A 22,730-nucleotide genomic window follows, 5' to 3' on the forward strand; every position below is an offset into this window, starting at 1 on the left:
TAACATTTTGATATCTTTCTAGAATTTTTTTCTATGCAGTCACACATGTTTTTTAATGAAAAGAGTGATCATGACATATGCATATTGCACCTTTTGTATTGCTAGAGACTATTCCATTCCAAAATGGCTAAGAGTAAGAGCTCTTGTCTCATATTGGATTCTAAGCCCAGCTCCAATGCTCCAATGCTCCAGTGCTTACTTGTTAGTCATTTAACCCCTCTGTATCTTAGATTTCTCACCTGTGAAATGAGGATATTATTCTTGAGATTATTATAAGATATTATCTATCTCATGGTGTTGCAGTGAAGATTAAATAAAATACACATAAGGAACTTAGAAAGATGCTTGACACATTGTAAGAACTACTACTTTTATTTTGACCATTATTTATTTAGTTAATTCTGTATTATTGTCAACTCAATTTTCAGATTTTTTTCAATAATAAAATTATTTTAATTAAAAAAAAGAAAAAAAACACACACAGAGTGTTGTATTTCCCCTTTTGTAAGAATTTGTCTTCCTTACTTTTGGGGGCTGCTCTGTTAATTGGTTTCATTCCCGCCCATGAAGAGCTCTAGTTTGTAGCTAGAAAGTAAAGCCTCTTTCTGAGCCAGTTCTACTTCCTGACAAAAGAGGGCGCAATTGTACCGTTCGTAGACAATGCCCTGCGTCAGCAAATGTAAAAGTGCTTTAGGGGTAATACTGTTTTATAATCATTTTCAGATTCACCCTTACCAGTTACAAGTTGTCTATCCAGAGATGGTATAGTTTGCACCGAGTCGAGGTTATTTTTAATAACTCAATTCAAGCAACTTTTAATGCAACTGGCATTTACGCTCCGTCAAGTTACTCCTACCATTGCCAGCGCGTCAGCAGCCTGCAGGCATACGATGCTCTCTTGTTGCCCAGCGACACCAATGACATGTCAAGCCTGTGGGAGGTCACTTTTGTTGATTTCCAGGTAACAAACTAAAACCTGTGCTCAGTGGCCCTGTGTGTTTGGTGCCAAAGAAACTCAGTGTGTGTTTGAAAACATAGACGTTTAAGGAAAAGAGAGGAGTAGATATCTTTAAAATAATATTGGTATGAGTTATCTTCTTAATCTTCTAAGGTATGAAATAGAAAAGGATCAAGTATTTCCTCTTCTTGCACAGTGATCCCCCCATGCCCTCATCCCAAGAACTTGCTTTTACATTCTGGTTTTTCCAGTCCCTAGTAATTATCAGTGAGGAATGCCAGCAATCTAAGCCAGAGTGAAGCTGTGGCATGAAGCCTGGTGACTGACACTTCCTGGAGTGAGAGGCCCTTTTGGGGAGAGGAACTGTCGGACAATTATTTTATTTCCTTCAGGGAGAGGAGTAGTGATCTTATCAGGGCAGATAAGAAGTACATCTGCAGTGTGAATGACAGCTTTGGCATTTGGCATAGGAATGGAACTGTCAGCCAGGGAGTCAAACATATCCCAAAGATCCTCTTGAAAGTATCTGGGGAAAGTCATGGAGACACAAGAGGTTCCTTTTCACCACCAGAATCTCAGGCCGAGAGACATCTGTCAATTTCATCCTGTTTACCTGTTAAAACAGCTTAACTTGTTCTTCTAACTCACTGAAATAGGCAGGGTTTTACATGTCCCTTTTCTGAGTACTTCTTGATTTTTTCCACATGTAAATTTATATTTATTCCCCTTGCCCCTAGCTTGGAGAAGTGTGGTGTGGTTGTTTGGGGTAGGGAAGGGCTTTCCATTTCAGGATTCGAAAGACATGGTTTTGAGTTAACTTCTCAGTAATTTGGGCTGAGCTTCTCCACCCTCTTGATTTCTGACCTGTCTTTATGGATGGAAAGAATTCATGGCCTAATATATGCAGCAACACCCAGGACCATATTAGGCATGGATTAGCATTAGGCATGGATTAGCATGGATTACGGAGAAGGCGATGGCACCCCACTCCAGTACTTTTGCCTGGAAAATCCCATGGACGGAGGAGCCTGGTGGGCTGCAGTCCATGGGGTCATGAAGAGTCGGACATGACTGAGCGACTTCACTTTCACTTTTCACTTTCGAGCATTGGAGAAGGAAATGGCAATCCACTCCAGTGTTCTTGCCTGGAGAATCCCAGGGACGGGGGAGCCTGGTGGGCTGCCGTCTATGGGGTCACACAGAGTCAGACATGACTGAAGGGACTTAGCAGCAGCAGCAGCAGCATGGATTAACAGTGGCAATGTTGTAATTATACTACATACTTTGTCTTAAAAACTTACCATAATGCTGCAAGATAGCTGGTATTATCCCTGTTTTACAAATGAGATGACTGAAACGCTGGTGATTACAAAACTGTTCAAAGTGGTATAATTGGTAAATGGTAGAGGCAGAATTTGAATTGTGGACTGTCTAGCTCCAAAGATACTTTGTAATACATATAATGTATGTATCTATTTGTATAATACTTATAAAGTATATATTATATCTATTTCTTTCTCCTGCCCTTTCAAAAAAGAAGCAGGCAGAAAGGGCAATGAAGAGGTAATCATGAAAAAAGGACTAACTCACACATAATCTTTCCTGATTAGAACAAAATTAACTGATTTATACTTCCACCTTGGTCCAGAAATGACTTAAAATGACTATAGAATACTTCAAGAAAAGTAATTTTGAAAAAGAGTCAAGCCACTTCACATCAATTAGGATGATTATTATATTATTATATATTATATAATATTATAAATAATATTATATTATATTAGGATGTTAGGCAAAGTGTAGCCGGCATTACAATATTATTATATTAGGATATTAGGATGAATATTAATAATATTATATTATTATATTAAAAAAAATCTCCCAAACTGAAAATAACAGCTATTGGCAAGGAGGTAGAAAAATTTGAACCCTTGTACATTGCTGCTGGAAATGTGAAATGGTGCAGCCACCATGGAAAACAGTGTGCTAGGTCCTCAAAAAATTAAACATAAAATTACAATGTGATTCAGCAGTTCCACTTCTGGGTATATACCTAAAAGAATTGAAAACAGGCACTTGAACAGATATTTGTGCACTCTGCATTCATAGCAACAGTATTGACCATAGCTAAAAAATGAGAATAACCCAAATGCCTGTCAGTGGATGAATGAAAAACAAAATCTAGCATATACATACAAAAGACTATTATTTAGCCTTCCCTTTAAAAGGAAGGAAATTCAGATACATGCAACAGCATAAATGAACCTTGAGGTTACTATACTGAGTGAGATAAACCAGACATAAAAGGACAAATGTTTGTATGATTCTGTTTATGAGGTACTAGAGTAGTCACATTTGAAGAAGTAGAATGGCAGTGACTAGGGGCTAAGGGAAGAGGGGACTGGAGAGTTAGTGTTTAGTGGGTACAGATGGGTTTTTGCAAAGATGGATGGTGGTGACGGTTGCACATGATGTGAATGTACTTGATGCCAGTGAACTCTGTACCTAAAAATGGTTTAAAATGGTAGATTTCATGTATATTTTCCAATAAAAATATAAAACAAAAAATGGGAAGAATAATAGAATAGATTAGTTAAATCCTGTAAAGCTGGTACACAAAAGCACACAACCATCTGTCTGCCCTGGCTGGAAGCGGCACAGTAATTTGGCTTGGAAGCTTTTGAGCAGCCAGCATAAGAAAGACTCACCCCTCACATGTTCATGGGATCCACAAGGCTACTGAAAATGTGCAGTGACAAGCACATCCATCCTTGTGTGTGATGGGTGCCAACATCGTCAACAGCAGCCTCATAGTGGACAGAGCACTGGGTGTCGGAGGCGAACCTTGTAAAACACCTTTTGTGTGGGCAGATGCAGAACTCAAGCCCAGTCCAGGGAAGAGGCAGTGGTGATGGGGCTTCAGGTACGTATGCAAAAGGCTGCATTCCACATACGCAGCTTTGCTGCTCTGTCTTGTTCTAGGAATAGAGTGAAGTCACATTCATGCTGAACTCAGATGCCTCAGGCAGGCCAGCTAGGGACTGTGGCAAAGTGTAGCCGGCATTACAAGCAGTATATTTTATTCAACCCCAGATGATTTTTGCTTTGTAGGAATGCAAGCCCAATATTGCCAGATCTTCTGACTTTTTGATTAAAGATAGAAATCTAGCTTCCTGGGGGAGGCTTTTAGGATGTTAGGAGCAAACAGAACTTACCTGTGGACTAGATAGAGAGGATCTGCAACCTCTAGTCCAGAAAATGGATAGACAGCATATCCTTCAGGCCTCCTCCACAGATACTGTTCTCAATAACGAGTTGCCAGTCCAGGTTCGATGCACGATGCTGGATGCTTGGGGCTGGTGCACTGGGATGGCCCAGAGGGATGGTATGGGGAGGGAGGAGGGAGGAGGGTTCGGGAGGGGGAACACATGTATACCTGTGGCGGATTCATTTTGATATTTGGCAAAACTAATACAATTATGTAAAGTTTAAAAATAAAATTAGAAAAAAAAAAAAAAAGAATTAAGTGGCAGTCCATGTGAGGACATTCTCTTTGGCTGGAGCTGTAGCATCACCTGGAGAAGGGGTAGGCTACCCACTCCAGTATTCTCGGGCTTCGTTGGTGGCTCAGATGGTACAGAATCTTCCTGCAGTGCAGCAGACCTGTGTTCAATCCCTGGGTTTGGAAGATCCCCTGGAGGAGGGCACAGCAACCCACTGCAGTATTCTTGCCTGGAGAATCCCCATGGAGAGAGGAGCCCGGCAGGCTGCAGAGAGTCAGACATGACTGAGTGACTAAGCACAGCATAGTAGCATCAAATGAGGCCATCTTTTATCATTGAGTAGCTTGACTCTTCAGGCTTGTGCCTGAGGAGGTCACTTTGCCTCTTCACAGAGTGGGCAGGCCAAGTATCCCAAAAGCTAGGCCAAGAGTCTCCTTCAGGAGTTGTTTTGGCTCAGTCTAAGCACAGATATTAATAGTTGGGTGAGCAATAGTTCTATGGTATGATAGGGGGGCTACAATCATTTTAACATAGAAAATGCTAAGGAGCCCCCTTAAGACATAAAAATGAATCCTCAATAAAGCATTCGTGGATAATTCAATTTTCTTTTAAACCACATAGGTGATTGAATGAGGTAATGCTATTGGTGATTATATTCTAAAAGCCAGCTGAATGTGAAAGCTGCCTTCCACAAACGATTATTCTTATTTAGAGTCTTACTCTGTAGACTCTGTAGCTCCTGTTTCTTTCATTGTGATGGTACTTAGATATTGGGGCCAGTTGTTGAGTTGAATCTCTCTTGTGTGTGCATGCATGCTAAGTCACCTCAGTTGTATCAGACTCTGTAAGACCCTATGGACAGTAGCCTGCCAGACTCCTTTGTCCATGGGATTCTCCAGGCAAGAATACTGGAAAGGGTTGCCATGCCCTCTTCCAGAGGATCTTTCTGACCCAGAAATTGAACCTTTGTCTCTTATGTCTCCTGCATTGGCAGGAGGGTTCTTTACCACTAGAGCCACCTGGGAAGCCCTGAACCTCTCTTAGTTCTAATTAATTAAATCACCTCATTTGTATATATGAGAAAGCTTTTCTTTCTATTTTCTGGGCAGATTGCAAAAGGGTATATAGCTCTTCCAAAAATAGTACCAAGATTGCATGGTATGACTGATAAAGAAGGAGAGTTAGTGATGGGAGGAAGAAGAGACACAATATACCAGGAGTTCCAGAGTTGTAAACCAAGAAGTGACTCTGAAGCCGGACTGCCTGGTTTGAATTACAGTGTCACTGAACTTAATATTGTGTGACTCCAGACAAGTTGCTTAACTTTTCTGTACTTGTTTCCTCATCCATAAATTAGGGTAAAATGGTAACTTATTCATAGGCTTTTGTAAGTATTAAATGAGGCAGTGTTTGGTAAGTAAAATAAATATCTTCAATGAGTGTTAGCTTTTGTTATCTATAGTTGACCTCACTAGGAATCATGACGTTGGCCCCTAAAAGACTCTTCCTATCTACTTACTGTCAGCAGAATCAAAGGCAGAGGAACTGAGAATTAATATTCTTTGTGAAATTTATATTAACACTTGTAAAATTTTGTGTAGACTTTTTGAATTTTAGAGACACCAGACGTTTTGGTTTTAGATGAACTAAGGATCAGATTAAAAGAGAATTTATTTCAGGGCCTTGAATTTCACTGGCCTCCTAATTATGACAACCATATACCCCAGAGTTTCTGGATCAGCCTTGATTTAAAATTAAGTTTCACTAGCATTTTTTAGATAATGTGATTAGATTATTCAGCAAATATGGCCCAGTATTTAAATTTAAGTAATCAGGGTCCAGAACCCCTTCCTTGCCAAGCTCTTAAGTAGATCTTCTAAGAAAAAGAGTACGCCACTTTAGCTCTTTTCTGTCTCCTGACAGATCCAAGGCTTTCCCATCAAGGGGGGACAGTTTGCCAAGGCTCGAGACTGCACCTCTTCCTTCTCGCCAGCCATTCTGATCGGCCTGGTGATGTCTCTGCTGCTGCTGTTGGTCCTGGCCTACGCCCTGCACATGCTCATCTACCTGCGCTATCTGGACCGGCACTATGACCTCATTGCCTCCCCGGCCCACTTCCCCCAGCTGACAGCTCAAGACACGGCAGAAGAGAAGGAGCTGCTGAGGAGCCAGGGAGCTGAATGCTATGAACTGAGAAGCCAACAGATCTGCAAAATTTATGTTTAACAGCACAGCTCCCTTTCCCTCAGAAGGTCTGCAGTAGGCTCCGAAAGGAGTTGTTTGTGTTCTATGCTGTTGGCTTTGTGATACAAGGTCTTCGCCAAAAGTCTTGGTTTTTATAAAAAGGAAATACATGCAAAAAATACATTTTGGGGCATCCACTGTCTTTCTTAGATAGACTTGGAGCAATGAAAAAGGCATCTTAATCTCACAGAGATAAATATGATTGCTGCCCCAAGGTGCTTTGACAGTAGAAGAATATTTCAAATTAGGGACACCTCCCCCCCAAAAATGGAGAAGGAAATGGCAGCCCACTCCAGTATTCTTGCCTGGGAAATCCCGAGGACAGAGGAACCTGGTGGGCTATAATCCATGGGTTAGCAAGAGTCGGACACAGCTTAGTGACTAAACCACCACCCCCCACCCCCCCCACCCGCCCCCCGCCATAAAAGAGAATGATGCAATATAGAGAAGGGAAAACACACTTGGTCCTCCTTGCCTGTGCCAGTTTGGATGTGATAAATATATAAATGATAAATATAAGGTTATCTGGAAGTTCAGAATTTAACATTTTTTAACATAGTTTGCATTTTTCAGAAGTTATATCCCAATTTTGTTTTAAAAAGTAGTCCTTTTTTTTTTTTTTTTCTCCCTCTTTCACAGCACTGTTTAGGGAAGACTCCTGTCAATATGGTGGAATACTTTATTCAAGGGCATCCTTGACATTTGCTCTGCTCTTCAGAGGCAGCCCAGTTCAGTCTCTGAAGGACCAATAATAATCTTGGCAGGATCTTACCTTTCTTATTTAATTCTGGTGCCAGGGCTTGCCTCCTTTGTCTGATTTAGACTTCCATTAGCTCTCCTAGGTACCGCTTGAAATAAACAACTAAGCTAAGTGAAACCAATGTGCGCTATGCAAACACAGCTCCAAGCCCCCTTCCCATGAGAGAGTTTCCCCCAAACTCTTTTCTAATAGAAATTCTGGAACCACCACTAATCTTATAATCATTTTATTCCTCATGGATTTCCCCATAATGCTTTTCAGTTCTTGTTATACTGAAGAATGGCTCACTCTGCATCCTTACCGAAGCGTTTCTAATATGCTTTCTGTGTGAAAGCTACGTTGCATTTCCTTACCTAGGGTTTCACACATGAACTAGGTTCTACTAAGACACCCTGTCCAAAAATTAAAAAGCATTTGAGAACAATGTGGGGTAGGGAGTGATGCACAGAGACATTGGATCCTTTGGGCAGCTGTGGTCTGGGGTGATGGGTCTATAGTCTAGAGTCACCTTTGATGCCAAGTGTAAATGATAATGACTGTGGGATTGATAAAATGGTCTCTTGTTGGACATTTCCTTTCTTTTTTTTTTTTTTCCATTTATGAATTTATTAACCTCCACTTGCTCTAAATCAGAAGCCATACTAAGAACTGGGGATCCCAAGAATAAAACAAGGTATTCCTGCTCTTGAGCAGCTCTCAGTGTTGAGTTTTATTTGCAAAAATGTAATATTTTAAGCCATCATTAATTCACAATTGAAGTAGGCACTTACTCATGCTGCTGCTGCTGCTAAGTTGCTTCAGTTGTGTCCGACTCTGTGCAACCCCATAGACGGCAGCCCACCAGGCTCCCCCGTCCCTGGGATTCTCCAGGCAAGAACACTGGAGTGGGTTGCCATTTCCTTCTCCTGGACATTTCTTTTGGTTGCGTTATTCTTGGTTGTGAATGTAGATTTGGTTGCAGCCCTCTCAGAACTCTGTAAGTTCCTACTAGTCTGTAGTGAATTACTAATTTTTTTTTAATTGAAGCATGGTTGATCTGCATTCTTTCTGTTTTAATAGCTGGATAGATTCTTTAGTCTGCAACAAGGAGTCTTGATTTATGTACTTGTAACAAAGGTGATTGCAGGGAACACACCTTCAAGAAAACAGGAATCTACGATTGATTATCTGACTCTCTTTAGCTTTAAATCAGGGTGGGATTTGTTAGCATTAGAGGATGGGAAACTGATCGCCATACCATTCCATAAAAAATTAATTATGGTTGCCTTGAGTGTCCGTTGGTGGTAGAAACTGCTGCTGTGAGGGACTGTAGATACATGAAGGGTCAACATAATTTATTGTTCAAGCTGGGACACTTTTGAAAGTGAAAATGAATGTCATTAACCATTCTAAGATAACAGATATAAATGGGATCACTCCAGGCAAACTAGGGTGTATGTGTGTGTATATATATATATATATATATATAGTTACCTTAGGCATGGTCTGGTGGCTCAGAGGTTAAAGCGTCTGCCTCCAATGCGGGAGACCTGGGTTCGATCCCTGGGTCGGGAAGATCCCCTGGAGAAGGAAATGATAAACCACTCCTGTAATCTTGCCTGGAGAATCCCATAGACTGGAGAAGCCTGGTAGGCTACAGTCCACGGGGTCGCAGAGAGTCGGACATGACTGAGTGACTTCACGTTCACCTCAGGCATAGTGATCACCGTGAAAGGTAGGCTAGCTCTTTCTGGCTGTGTTGCAGGGCTTACAGAAAGAAAATGATAGCTCAGGGTTGTAAATTCACAGCTCAAGGCATGGTATAAAATCCAGGGAGTGTCTATATAACTGATCTGCAAGGATCTCTTGAAAGTGAAAGTGAAGTCGCTCAGTCGTGTCCGACTCTTAGCGACCCCATGGACCGCAGCCTACCAGGCTCCTCCGCCCATGGGATTTTCCAGGCAAGAGTACTGGAGTGGAGTGCCATTGTCTTCTCCACCCTTCCTTCCTGCTGCTGATACTGCTAAGTCACTTCAGTCATGTCTGACTTTGTGCGACACCATAGATAGCAGCCTACCAGGCTCCCCTGTCCCTGGGATTCTCCAGGCAAGAACACTGGAGTGGGTTGCCATTTCCTTCTCCAATCAAAAGGCTGATGTAGTTGAAAATCAGACACAGGTCTGATCCTGCAAATTGGTAAACTTCCTTGCAAGTGGAATTCATAGCCTTGCCAGGTCTCATGAGAACATTTATTTCAAAATAGAAAATTGAAATCAAAATGGTAACTGTTGGGAGAATTTAGACAACTTAAAGAATATAAAATTCCCAAACTCCATTAAGTTTTTCTTGCCAGCAGAAACATCCTCTCTGAGATGAAACTATCCTTGCCTTGCTTGAAGGTCCTCTGATAACCTTACCAGAGACAGTTACCCTGCCCATTTTCCTCAATGCTTCTAGACAACTAGTGTTGTGTTCTAGCATATCCCAGGGGACCAATAGCAAAGTCAAATATGGGAGAGTAAAATTGCAAGATTTACTAATTTATACAGAATAAGACTTAGGGAATATATGTGCGAATGGGTTCTGGAGGCACTAGCTCAGAGTGAGGTATATAATTTTAGGCCAAGCTGAGTCTTTTGAGATAGGTTCTCTTACCAGATTTTGGATTGTGCTGACTGAGCAGCTGAGAGTATTTCTAATAGCTTTCTCAGTTGGTTGATTATAATCTGAATTCAACAGTATCAGATACAATGAAATAGGCCAGAAATTTCTTGGTATGCTATAGAGGAAAAAAAAAGTTAAACTTAGAAAATTGGGATATAGGAATGGATTTGTCATGTATAATCTGTTCTCCATGCTCATAACTGTTTTCCTCTGCAAAAGACAGGAGGAGGATACTCCTTTTGCCATAGCACTGAGAAATACAATGGGAACATAGTGTCAGAATTTTTGAAAAGTGTTCCAGCAACTGTCCTCTAGGCTATGGGTGAAGTAAGAGATGCTATCCTTGAACTGGAATCCTTAGTCTCAAAGGAGTGCTGGGATCCTGGAGTAGGAGGGGTCAAATAGCAGCACAGCAGCCTTAAGGGGCTAAGGCCAGGAGTGTTAGTCAGATTATATTATGTTTATTAATGGTGAAGTGTTCTATGGCAGATGCAGCTAGACAGTCCACTGAAATACTTATTTATCTGAATAATAATAACAATAAACGAGCTAGTTCTGGTGTAAGAAGACCTTATCTGAGCCATCATGGTGGTTTCATGGAGCTGTCTGTTAATGACTTAAGAAGAGAACTCTTGACTGAAGAAGAGACCTCCTAAAAGATGACCTTTAGTTTTAATATCTAATGTTTGAGCACTTTTATGCTTTATCCAGTATCTGACTTTTTTGTATCACTTCTGGTATGTTCTGACTTTTAGATAAAGAACTGACACTATTCCCCTGGATACTTTTTTTATTAACCCAGTAGGTATATGATTGGAGAAGGAACTGGCAACCCACTCAGTATTCTTGCCTGGAGAATCCCATGGACAGAGGAGCCTGGAGGGCTAGAGTCCATGGGGTAGCAAAGATTTGCACACAACTGAGTGACTGGCACACACAGGTATGTGATTATTGTCCTGTGATTGTTAGTGCTGCAGAAACACAGCCTAGCCTGGTTCGCAACTCACAATTGACCAGTAGATAACTTATTCTGGGTGCTGGTAGAAGGTGATCTCTGTAATCAAGGAAAAACAGGTAAGGGTAGGAGTGGGAGTGAAAAATGGGAGGTTCCTGAAAGCCATCCTGTAGTAGAGGTCCAAGTAGGTGGGTGGGTGCATGAATGTGGGGCAAACTAGAAACGGAAACTTGTAAATTTAGCAGATGCTGTCAGTGTCCACCTTTACACCTTACCATTTCTGTGCACCTTGTCTCATCTCTCCATTGCCAGTAAGTACCCTCAGAGTCTGCTCTACCTGTGTTCATGGGAGGTTGGAAGTGCTGAGGATATAATGCCCCCTGGGAATAGCCTTCATGCAGTGACTCTCAGGAGTTGTGTATAGTTATCCCAGCTCATTTACCCCTTGTTTGGAATAATTCTACAATGTATTTTGTACCATTACTTGGATCTCCTCAGTAGGACTATGCTCTTTTGTCTGTTGGAGTATCTTTGCTTGATAATGTTCACTTTATTAACTCCCTTCTTTGCCCTGCCTTACTTCAGTTCAGTTCAGTTCAGTCACTCATTCATGTCTGACTCTTTGAGACCCCATGGACTGCAGCACACCAGGCCTCCCTGTCCATCACCAACTCCTGGAGTTTACCCAAACTCATGTCATTGAGTTGGTGATGCCATCCAACCATCTCATCCTCTATCATCCCCTTCTCCTCCTGCCTTCAATTTTTCCCAGCATCAGGATCTTTTCAAATGAATCACCTCTTTGCATCAGGAGGCCAAAGTATTGGAGTTTCAGCTTCAACATCAGTCCTTCCAATGAACACCCAGGACTGATCTCCTTTAGAATGGACTGGTTGGATCTCCTTGCAGTCCAAGGGACTCACAAGAGTCTTCTCCAACACCACAGTTCAAAAGCATCAATTCTTCAGCACTCAGCTTTCTTTATAGTCCAACTCTCACATCCATATATGACTACTGGAAAAACCATAGCCTTGACTAGACGGACCTTTGTTGGCAAAGTAATGTCTCTGCTTTTGAATATGCTGTTTAGGTTGGTCATAACTTTCCTTCCAAGGAGTAGCGTCTTTTAATTTCATGGCTGCAGTCACCATCTGCAGTGACTTTGGAGCCCCCCAAAATAAAGTCTGACACTGTTTCCACTGTTTCCCCAGCTATTTGCCATGAAGTGATGGGACCGGATGCCATGATCTTTGTTTTCTGAATGTTGAGCTTTAAGCCAACTTATCACTCTCCTCTTTCACTTTCATCAAGAGGCTTTTTAGTTCTTCTTCACTTTCTGCCATAAGGGTGGTGTCATCTGCATATCTGAGGTTATTGATATTTTCTCCCAGAAATCTTGATTCCAGCTTGTGCTTTATCCATCATTTCTCATGATGTACTCTACATAAAAGTTAATTAAGCATGATGACAATATACAGCCTTGATGTACTCCTTTTCCTATTTGGGACCAGTCTGTTGTTCCATGTCCAGTTCTAACTGTTGCTTCCTGACCTGCATACAGATTTCTCACGAGGCAGGTCAGGTGGTCTGGTATTCCCATCTCTTTCAGAATTTTCCACAGTTAATTGTGATCCACACAGTCAAAAGCTTTGGCATAGTCAATAAAGCAGAAATAGATGTTTTTCTGGAACTCTCTTGCTTTTTTGATGATCCAGCGGATATGGCAATTTAGTTTTTGGTTCTTCTGCCTTCTTTTCTAAAACCAGCTTGAACATCTGGAAGTTCACAGTTCATGTATTGCTGAAGCCTGGCTTGGAGAATTTTGAGCATTACTTTACTAGCTTGTGAGAGTGCAATTGTGCGGTAGTTTGAGCATTCTTTGGCATTGCCTTTCTTTGGGATTGGAATGAAAAGTGACCTTTTCCCATCCTGTGGCCACTGCTGAGTTTTCCAAATTTGCTGGCATATTGAGTGCAGCACTTTCACAGCATCATCTTTTAGGTTTTGAAATAGCTCAACTGGAATTCCATCACCTCCACTAGCCTTGTTTGTAGTGATGCTTCCTAAGGCCCACTTAACGTCACATTCCGATGACTGACTCTAGGTCAGTGATCACACCATCATGATTATCTGGGTTGTGAAGATCTTTTTTGTAGTTCTTCTGTGTATTCTTGCCACCTCTTCTTAATATCTTCTGCTTCTGTTAGGTCCATACCATTTCTGTCCTTTATCGAGCCCATCTTTGCATGAAATGTTCCCTTGGTATCTCTAATTTTCTTGAAGAGACCTCTAGTCTTTCCAGTTCTATTGTTTTCCTCTATTTCTTTGCAGTGATGACTGAGGAAGGCTTTCTTACTCTCCTTGCTATTCTTTGGAACTCTGCATTAAAATGGGTATGTCTTTCTTTTTCTCCTTTGCTTTTCTCTTCTCTTCTTTTCACAGCTATTTGTAAAGCCTCCTCAGACAGCCATTTTGCTTTTTTGCATTTCTTTTTCTTGGGGATGGTCTTGCTCCCTGTCTCCTGTACAATGTCATGAACCTCTGACCATAGTTCATCAGGCACTCTGTCTATCAGATCTAGTCCCTTAAATCTATTTCTTACTTCCACTGTATAATTGTTAGGAATTTGATTTAGGTCATACCTGAATGGTCTAGTGGTTTCCCCTACTTTCTTCAATTTAAGTCTGAATTTGGCAATAAGGAGTTCATGATCTGAGCCACAGTCAGCTCCCAGTCTTATTTTTGCTGACTGTATAGAGTTTGTCCATCTTTGGCTGCAAAGAATATAATCAATCTGATTTCAGTGTTGACCATCTGGTGATGTCCATGTGGAGTCTTCTCTTGTGTTGTTGGAAGAGGGTGTTTGCTATGACCCGTGTATTCTCTTGGCAGAACTCTATTAACCTTTGCCCTGCTTCATTCTGTACTTCATGGCCAAATTTGCCTGTTACTCCAGATATTTCTTGACTTCCTACTTTTTCCTACTTTTGTTTCTTGACTGTCTTGCTTCTATGCTCCCCTAACGATGTTTCCTGGCATCACCTCCAAAATAAACTACTCGCATTCAAATCCTTGTCTCAGGATTTGCTTCTCAGGAAACCCAAACTAAGACAAGCAATAATGGTCACTTGTGTAAACAAGGTGGTAGTGGTGATGGAGAAATGAATGAGATCAGCCAAGGAAAAAGGATAGTTTGATAATAGATCTCTAGGGAATACCATTATTTATGGAGTAGGATGAGAAGGAGAACTCTGTTAAAGGATCTCCTAGGAGGAATCAGAGAAGGAAGAAGATAAACCAAGAAAAGAATATTGTCTTAGAAATCAAAGCAAAAAGTCTTTCAGGATGAAGGAAGTAGTCAGTTATGCCAAATTCTGGAGAAAGATGAAGAAAAGAATGTAAGTGTTTTTTCCCTGGATTTGGTCAATAGGAGGTCATTGATGAATATCATACTTTATGGAAAAGAGGGACCAGAAATAGGTCATGGTGTTTATTGCCCCAGTTTTCTCCTGGAGGGAATAACTTGGGCTGGTTGTATCCCTTCTCTAAAGATCACTGCTTCTCTTAACCTAGCCTCCTGCACATGACTCCTGGCTTTTGCTGCTAAGCTGCTAAGTCACTTCAGTCATGTCCACCTCTGTTCGACCCCATAGATGGCAGCCCAGTAGGCTCCTCTGTCCCTGGGATTCTCCAGGCAAGAATATTGGAGTGGGTTGCCATTTCCTTCTCCAATGCATGAAAGTGGAAAGTGAAAGTGAAGTCACTCAGTCATGTCTGACTCTTAGCGACCCCATGGACTGCAGCCTACCAGGCTCCTCCATCCATGGGATTTTCCAGGCAAGAGTACTGGAGTGGGGTGCCATTGCCTTCTCCTGGCTTTTAGTCATTTCTTATTCCCTTGTCCCTTTGGACTCCATGATGGTATCAATGCTATTGATTGTAGCTCCAGGTTACTGCACTCTGTCTTATGGATCTCCTATATGCTACTGAAAGTGAAAGTTGCTCAGTTGTGTCTGACTCTTTACAACCCCATGGACATGGAATTCTCCAGCCAGAATATTGGAGTAGGTAGCCTTTCCCTTCTCCAGGGGATCTTCCTTTTACACTACTGGGATCTGTGTAAATGGGCCCATGGTCCCTTTGTGAATAAACTCTCCTTAAATTATGCTATTTTGAGGGTGCCTGCTTCCTGTTGGGAATTAGACTTATACAGAGATTTAGAAAAATTAAAATTTATTTGTTGCAATTTTTTTATAGCTAGTAGTTTCTCAGAAAGAATTTAAAACAGATATTTTAATCAGATAGAAGAAACTTGAGTATGTTGTAGGATAAGTCAGCATTTCTGAGGTTGTGGTGGATATTTTTTGCCCACTGTGACTTTATGAACGATGATGTTCACACGTGTAACACTCTCCCGTAGACGTGCCCACATGTTGTTACTCTGTGCCCCATTTTTCAGGACCCTACAGCCTGGTGATTGTTTGAGATCCCTGCTGCATAAAGGTCCTTTGGTAGGTGAAATAGTTACAGGCTACAGACAGTTCCCAGGTAACAAACTGAGGCTTTCTCATTAAAAAGGCATATTGGAGTGTGAGAGTGGTATTATTGTAGTACAGCCCTTGACTGTTCGCCAATTTATGCAAATGAACATCCATTTACAAACAACCATCACCAACGAGTTGTATGGGCATCCTGTCAAGTCGAATGCCTCTGCAGCTAGGAGTGCCTGGACTGGAAGTAAGGAGCCAGACTATAGAGAAAGGTTAAAAAGGTATACTCCAGAGAGGTGAGAAAACTGTATCAAGTTCCTCAATGTTATAGATTTTCTTCTGGGAAACCAACTGGAGAAGCTACTTGCCCTTCCTCAGTGGAGACACAGAGAAGGAACGCAACCTTCCAGGGAGAATACTGAAGAGTTGTCCCTTCTGACTCTGTCCCTGCTCTTGCTTTTCATGCCCTCATACCTTAAGAGTCAGAAGGTAATGAAATGAACAGATCCAGTTTTTCTGTAGCTCTTTGGGACAATCTGTCTTTATTTCAAATTTCTCTTTTTATGATAGAACTTGTAATGTTTGCTATATGATGGTTTCAGTTACTGCAATGAGATCAACAGCATTTTATAAGGACCAAATGATACTCGAGTAAAACTTCAAGTTCCAAATAAATGGAACTTAAAATGCAGTTTGGACATTCTGATATTTTATGCGGGGAAAATAGGACACATGTTGGTAAGTAAAATTTAGTTGTTGTAACGGTTATTATTTTGTTACACCTATACCCTTGAGGGTGGCCACCTGCCTGTCCCCAAATCCTCTGGAGTCACCCTTTAGTTTATTCTCCTTATAATGTGGTGTGAGTCGCTTTAACGGGAGAAACGTCTGTTCCTCTATAGCTGACAGTTCCTCAGGAGGGTGGATTGGTGGCATGAGCAGTAGTGACTTATATTCTTCTTGTTCCTTCAAGTTCTGATTTCTTGCCTCTGTTGATTTTCAGACTCCTCCTTGGTGACCTCACCTTTTCCCATGGCTCTCAGTTCCTGGAGCTGCTGTCTGACACTGGCATGAATGTCACAGACTTTTACTGAAAGTTAGGGAATATGATGTAGCTCTTAAAGAGTCTTTCTCCCTCTTCAGAATTCTTTCTTTTCAACCTACCCAGGCCAAACTACAGTCAAATTTAAAGTAACAGCTCTTCATCTATTGATGCATCTCTCTCTTTCCTTTATCCATCTAGCCTGGTACATATATAAAATGAATGTAGTTCTTTTTAAAAGATGTTTTAAAGTCTATTTAGGCTATAAAAGATGCATACTAGCTTTTCAAAATTTATCACAGAAAACCTTAGAAATATGAAACAAATTTTTTGTGTTCTTAATAAAATACTTAACTGTAAAATGAACATTGTCACAGTTTTTAAGAAGCTAAATTTTACTTCCAACCCTATTACAGTGATAAAGTGTTCATTTGTATCAAGCAATGGCATTCTGAGCAGAACTCATCTCTGGCCTTAAGAGTTTGTTGTCACATTTATGTGAGGCACTGGATTTAGAAACCTACTCCATAGTCTCAAATTCTCCTTAAACAAGGCATATTCTTGTTCCTACTTCAATGAATCATTCCAATGAGATCTGAAAGTCTCTTTTTGTGTTACGAATGTTTCTGTTCTTCGGGAGGATCCAGGGTCCAGGAGATTTGGCTTGTGGAGATTTGGATAAATGTTCTAAATTAGTCATTCTCTGGTTTCTGCCGCTCCTGTGCTCTTAATTAGCCTTTCTCCCATTTCTGGAGCTCCCAGGCTCTCAGTTCCATCCCTCTTCTTGTTGAGGATATGCATGTTCCAAGACTGAGCCTGATTTTCCAGTACAACCCTCCTTCTTACAGTGATATTTTCCTTAATGTAAGCTGAAATGAATTTACTTCATGTGTAAATGCCTTGTGGTCAGAACTCAGGACTTGCCAGGCTTCTCCATTTGTTTGCAGTTTCCATCTATTTCATCCTGCAGCTGCAAAAGGTTTTCTGATTTGTTTTCAGAGAGATTGATTCTGAACTGACCTGGAGTGCAGGGAGACCTCTGCAGGGGCTTTTGCTGATTTTGAAGCACTATTTAGAAGACCCTCTTTGGGGAAATGAATATAAAGTTATAAATTTAAATTAGGCATGAAGGTGATTATCTATCTATAAAGAGAAAACAGATAATAACATGAAAAAATTTTAAGTTGACTGAGTTTGAAACAGTTTATTTTTACAAGTTTTTCAAAAAAATACTTTCATGAGAACATAATGCTTGAGATCCTTCTAGGGCCGTGGAAAATGTGGTAGGCCCTAGATAGGGCCTGTATAAAATGTGGTATGTGTGTGGGGGGAGGGATTTTTACAGAGATCTGACATTATGTACAACTGTGGGTGTGGTTAAATAGACTCGTTGGGCCTATTGTCTTCATGTTGGATGCTAAAACTTGAAGTCTACATTGCAAACAGTTGGGAAGGGAAGATGGATGTAAAGTTGGGGGAAAGCAAGAACAAGCTAGAATCCATGAAGAGGAGCCAGGATCATGAGAATGAACTGGGACCTGTGTCAGTTTTCACTGTCTCCATCCTTTATTAAATAGTGCTTTTGTTACAGAGCTAGACAAATGTCCCAGGAAGATGTGGAAGGAAGATCCCAGGAAAAGGTAGAGCAGCTGCAGGCCTGGGTGCTGCCCTGTGCCGACAAGGTAAACCAGCAGATAAATGATAATATGCTTGAGCTACAAATGCACCCAACTCTATCTTTTGAAGGTTAAATATAATATGGTGGCTGCTGCACTTCCGCTTTCTAAATCTCCTGCAAATAGTTTCCTCAGATATGGTTCACCTTAACCAGACACACAGGGAAGTGAATGCTAGGAAACACAGTTCAGCTGAGCTATACTGATGTTTACAAAGCCACCATAATCTGCCCATTGCCAGCGTGGCACCCATATACATCTCTGTGCTGCTGCTGCTGCTGCTAAGTCGCTTCAGTCGTGTCCGACTCTGTGCGACCCCATAGATGGCAGCCCACCAGGCTCCCCGGTCCCTGGGATTCTCCAGGCAAGAACACTGGAGTGGGTTGCCATTACATCTCTGTAAAACATGCTTATTTTAAAAATAAGTACTTTAGCAAAGTCTTGCTTCTGCCTGACCTGATACAACTATCCTGTGTACAACTGAAAATATGCTAACCCTTTCCTCCTAAGTGTATACTGATTCCCTTTTGTGTTTTTGATCATGTTCATTCTTCTCTTAAGTTGTTCAAACTCCTGCTTTGTTACCCTGTACCTTAATACAGAGATATAAGGTTAACAACTATCCATATATCTTATGTTAGTTGCTCAGGAAATGGGAGAAGCAAGGAACATAAAAGTTATTTAGTGTGTACACAGATGTTCATATCAAAATAAGGAAGAAATGCAGGAATATTTCTCATTTCCGCAGTTAGTTACATGGTCTAGCTGGTGTTTATAACTGCCTTTTTCTGCAATTGGAATTCCCTTCCTGGTGAGGTAACCTAAACATTTATTCCTGAAGTTTCTGGACCATTAGTAATCTTGCATGAATTGACTTGTTTTAGTTTTCCACGGATTTCAATCACATAACAGCAATGCCGATGGGCTCCCCAGAGTTCCTCTCTACCCGCATTGTGCAGTAGCAACCTAATTTCCCCTTGATAGTGAGGGTCATTCACCAGGATCATGTGAGCAATGCAGGATTCCCATATTTTTGGCATCTTGAACTAGATCATTCTTTCTCGTAGTGGCTGTGCATCATATGATGGTTAGCAACATCCTTGACCTCTAACCATGAGGTGCTAGTTCACTCTCCTCCTGTTATGACATTTATGGCAACAAAAGTGTCTCCAAATGTCCTCTGGATAAAATTGCCCCCCAGGAACCTTTTTCTTTTGGCTGTTGATTCGTAGACATAAGGACCCCAAAGTGTCTATACGATCATCTCAATTTCCAGTTCAGTGGAATCACTGTTTTGTCTCTTGCTGAAAGCATTCCTCTTTTGGGAACTATTGAGTCCAAATAAGCTGAGCCTAAAGTTTCAGGGATGAATAGCAAACACTTTGTTAGTGAATCACTAGGGGTATTAGTGAGAGCTGTTAATCCTATTTCTATTCCTTGAATCTTAGATTCATGAATTTTGCTAATGGGAGAAATAGAACTATACGTTTGTTGTCAAGTTATATACTACCTCCTGGTCCATAATGCCCCAGCTTTGAAAAGTACTGTCACCCTTCGGGCACTATAACTGAGTGTTCAAAAAGCCATTCTGTCGTTCTGTCAAGTTGGCTACTCCAAGACGGCATCATGGGAAAACCAGTGAATTCCATGGGGATGGGCCCATTGACTGCATTTCATTTGTTGTGAAATGCAGTGCTGTAAAATAACATGGTAAGACATTCCATAAGTCCACGGACAGTGGCAGAAGCATTGTGGGCGAGGGATAGAAATCCATGCCTCTGGTAAGTACTGATCCAGTGAGACCACGCCTGGAGAATGGTGACATTCTGGGGACTCGTTGTCATCTTGATTTTAGGACTTGTGACCTCCAGAACTATAAGATAATGAATTTGTGTTGCTTTAAGCCACTAAGTTTGTGGTGATTTGTCACTGTGACAATAGGAAATCTTGATGTGAAACTGGACTCAAAAGGAAATTCCAAGTGTCTGGGCAGTGTCCTCTCCTTCTGTGTACTCCTCCTCTCCTTGCCAGTCTCCATCATTCTCCACAGTACTGGCTCCAGGCAAACCACCGAAGGACACAGAGTCATCACAAAACTCTTCCTTCTACTCTTTCTGTGCTCTGTGTCCCTATGTAAACCCGTGTCTACTCGAAGTTCCTACTGAGTTCTTTCTTTCCCCCCATCTGCTTTTTTCATCAAGACTTCCTTTTTTATTTTCCTTTTGCTCAGGATTTCAACTCTAATAGAAACATGATAAATTGTTAATAAAGCAGTGACTTCTTTTAAAAAATATATTTGAAACATTTATATTTTTATAGTGATTTCTTGCAGACTCTTAAGTCGTAGAGTTACTCTAATAGTGAAAATTTCAGGTTTTTGGTTTTTTTTTTCAGTTTTCCCCACCTAATCCTGGGAAATTTGATGTCTTTTGAATTATATCAGGTAAATGCCAATCTACATGCAGGGCGTTTTCTGGCTCCTTATTGATTATCCCCAGGTGTCCATTAATATTTCCTGTTTTGTGTCTGGAAAATCATGACTTTTCAAGGGTTTTTGTTGTTCACTTACAAACTTGGGCTTGGGATTTTATTTAGGACCAACAATGCAGGAGACCCCAGTTCAATTCCTTGGTCAGGAAGTTCCCATGGAGAAAGGATAGGCTACCCACTCCAGTATTCTCAGGCTCCCCTGGTGGCTCAGACAGTAAAGAATCCTCCTGCAATGCAGGAGACCTGGGTTCGATCCCTGGGTTGGGAAGATCACCTGGAGGAGAGCATGCAACCCACTCCAATATTCTTGCCTGGAGAATCCCCATGGACAGAGGAGCCCGGCAGGCTATAAGCCATGGGGTTGCAAAGAGTGGGACACAACTGAGTGACTAAACATAGCACACAGCTCACTAAAGTAACAAAGTTCTCTTAGCTTGTCTAGTTTGTTTTGCTCTCAGGTTCTGTTGGATGTGACAGTAAGACATTTTCCGCTGCTTTATGCTCTGTGTCACTCAGATCATTGTTACTAGTCTCCTTGATACTGGTAGCCTGGATAAGTACAACTTGTGTTAGTGGCTCTGGAAAGACTGTGAGTCCATGCAAGAGTGGGAGAGGCTCTTAAGGAAGATGCCATCTTCCATCTTTGTAGCCAAGTAGTGTCAGTTGAAATAGCACATCAAAGAGATACTTTTTTTTTGTACTTTGTTTTTCTTTTTTAATCCCAGCTTTATTGATATATAATTGACATATTTTATAAGTTTAAAGTGTACAACCTATTGATTTGATATACTTAGAGCAAAATTATTACCACCATAGTGTTAGCTAAACCTCTGTCATGTAACATAATTACCGTATCTTTTTTTTTTTTGTGGTGAAATCTTTTAAGATGCAATCAATTAGCAACTTTGAAGTATATAATATAGTATTACTAATTATAATAAACAGGTACATTATATCCACAGTTATTAATCTTATAACTGGAAGTTTATAGTTAAAAGAGATACTTTTAAATTGCCATGTCATAATGCACCATCTGCGCCTAACAGAGTTTGCAAATCTTTGGCTAGAATCTTCTCTTAGACTATTAAAACCAGCTGTCTCTGGCTTTCCAGATTCTAGGCTTCATGTCTTGCAACCATCCAAGTCCATAGTTTAGCTTTGTGAGCCCATGCCTCGAATTTGATCCTCCATGTCCTATGACTCTATATATGACAGGAGGAAGCCAGTAGGGAAATGGAAAATAGCCTTTATTCCAAGGTCTTCGAGCAGAGATGGACTGAGAACCATGCAAAATCTCTTTTGTTAATAGACCCTGTGGAAGGCCCCCTGTAGTGGATGTTTTGCAGAATGGCCATAATTATTGCCTTCTCTTTATCTGCATCCCTTGTGCTGTAACTGTGCAGTTGCTTACCTTAAGAAATGATGTATTTCCCCAGCATTTGAATCTGGCCTAGCTTGATGGTTGATTTTGGCCAATGGAATGCAGCAGAAGTGATGCTGGGTTGGTTCTCCACCTAAGAATCCACTAGTTCTCCCTAAACAGTGCTCAGCTGTCAAGTAAATAATCACAGAGGAAGAACCTGCTTGAGGGTGAGAGACCATCTGGAAGAGAGATAAGCCATCTGAGCAGAGGGCCACCCCAGACTAGCCAGCACCCAGCTGACCCAGCAGCTGACCACAGATGTCTATAAGCCTTGCTGAGACCTGAAGAACTGCCAAGCCAAAGTCAGCCTAATTGCCCACCTGCAGAATTGTGGCTAAAACTTGGTTGTTTTTAGCCACTATGGCTTGGAGTGGTTTGCTATGCAGCCAAAGTTTACCGATTTGTCATTAAGGTTAGAAGCATTTCCAAATTACAGGTTACATCCACTGCTGAGTTATCACGCCTGCCACATAAGAGGAAAGAAAGGGCTAAGGATGAACCATATATGGAAGAGATAAAAGGAACAATACATAGTCAGGTTGCTAC

The 22,730-nt window shown here is 41.2% G+C and overlaps 1 protein-coding gene across 21 annotated transcripts in view; it reads left to right on the plus strand.

Annotated features, from left to right (window-relative positions):
- LOC147369891 (V-type proton ATPase subunit S1-like protein) overlaps positions 1 to 22,730 on the plus strand; it is a 71,519-nt gene that overhangs the window by 34,545 nt on the left and 14,244 nt on the right. For 5 of the 21 annotated variants that reach the window (XM_086412844.1, XM_086412845.1, XM_086412847.1 and 2 more), the window contains 2 exons: positions 724 to 961; positions 6,385 to 8,154. In XM_086412844.1, coding sequence (XP_086268970.1) covers positions 724 to 961; positions 6,385 to 6,687 — 541 coding nt within the window. In that variant the 3' untranslated portion in view covers positions 6,688 to 8,154. Of the gene's footprint in view, positions 1 to 723; positions 962 to 3,829; positions 3,882 to 6,384; positions 8,155 to 18,186; positions 18,278 to 22,730 lie in introns of those variants that run through there. The other 16 variants (XR_015168056.1, XR_015168057.1, XM_086412842.1 and 13 more) reach the window with 8 other exon arrangements.

This window comes from Bos grunniens, chromosome 7, assembly GCF_055505025.1.
Source record: "Bos grunniens cultivar Pamir isolate PY7600 chromosome 7, Bosgru_T2T1.0, whole genome shotgun sequence".
In the NCBI taxonomy this organism is placed as follows: Eukaryota; Metazoa; Chordata; class Mammalia; order Artiodactyla; family Bovidae; genus Bos; species Bos grunniens.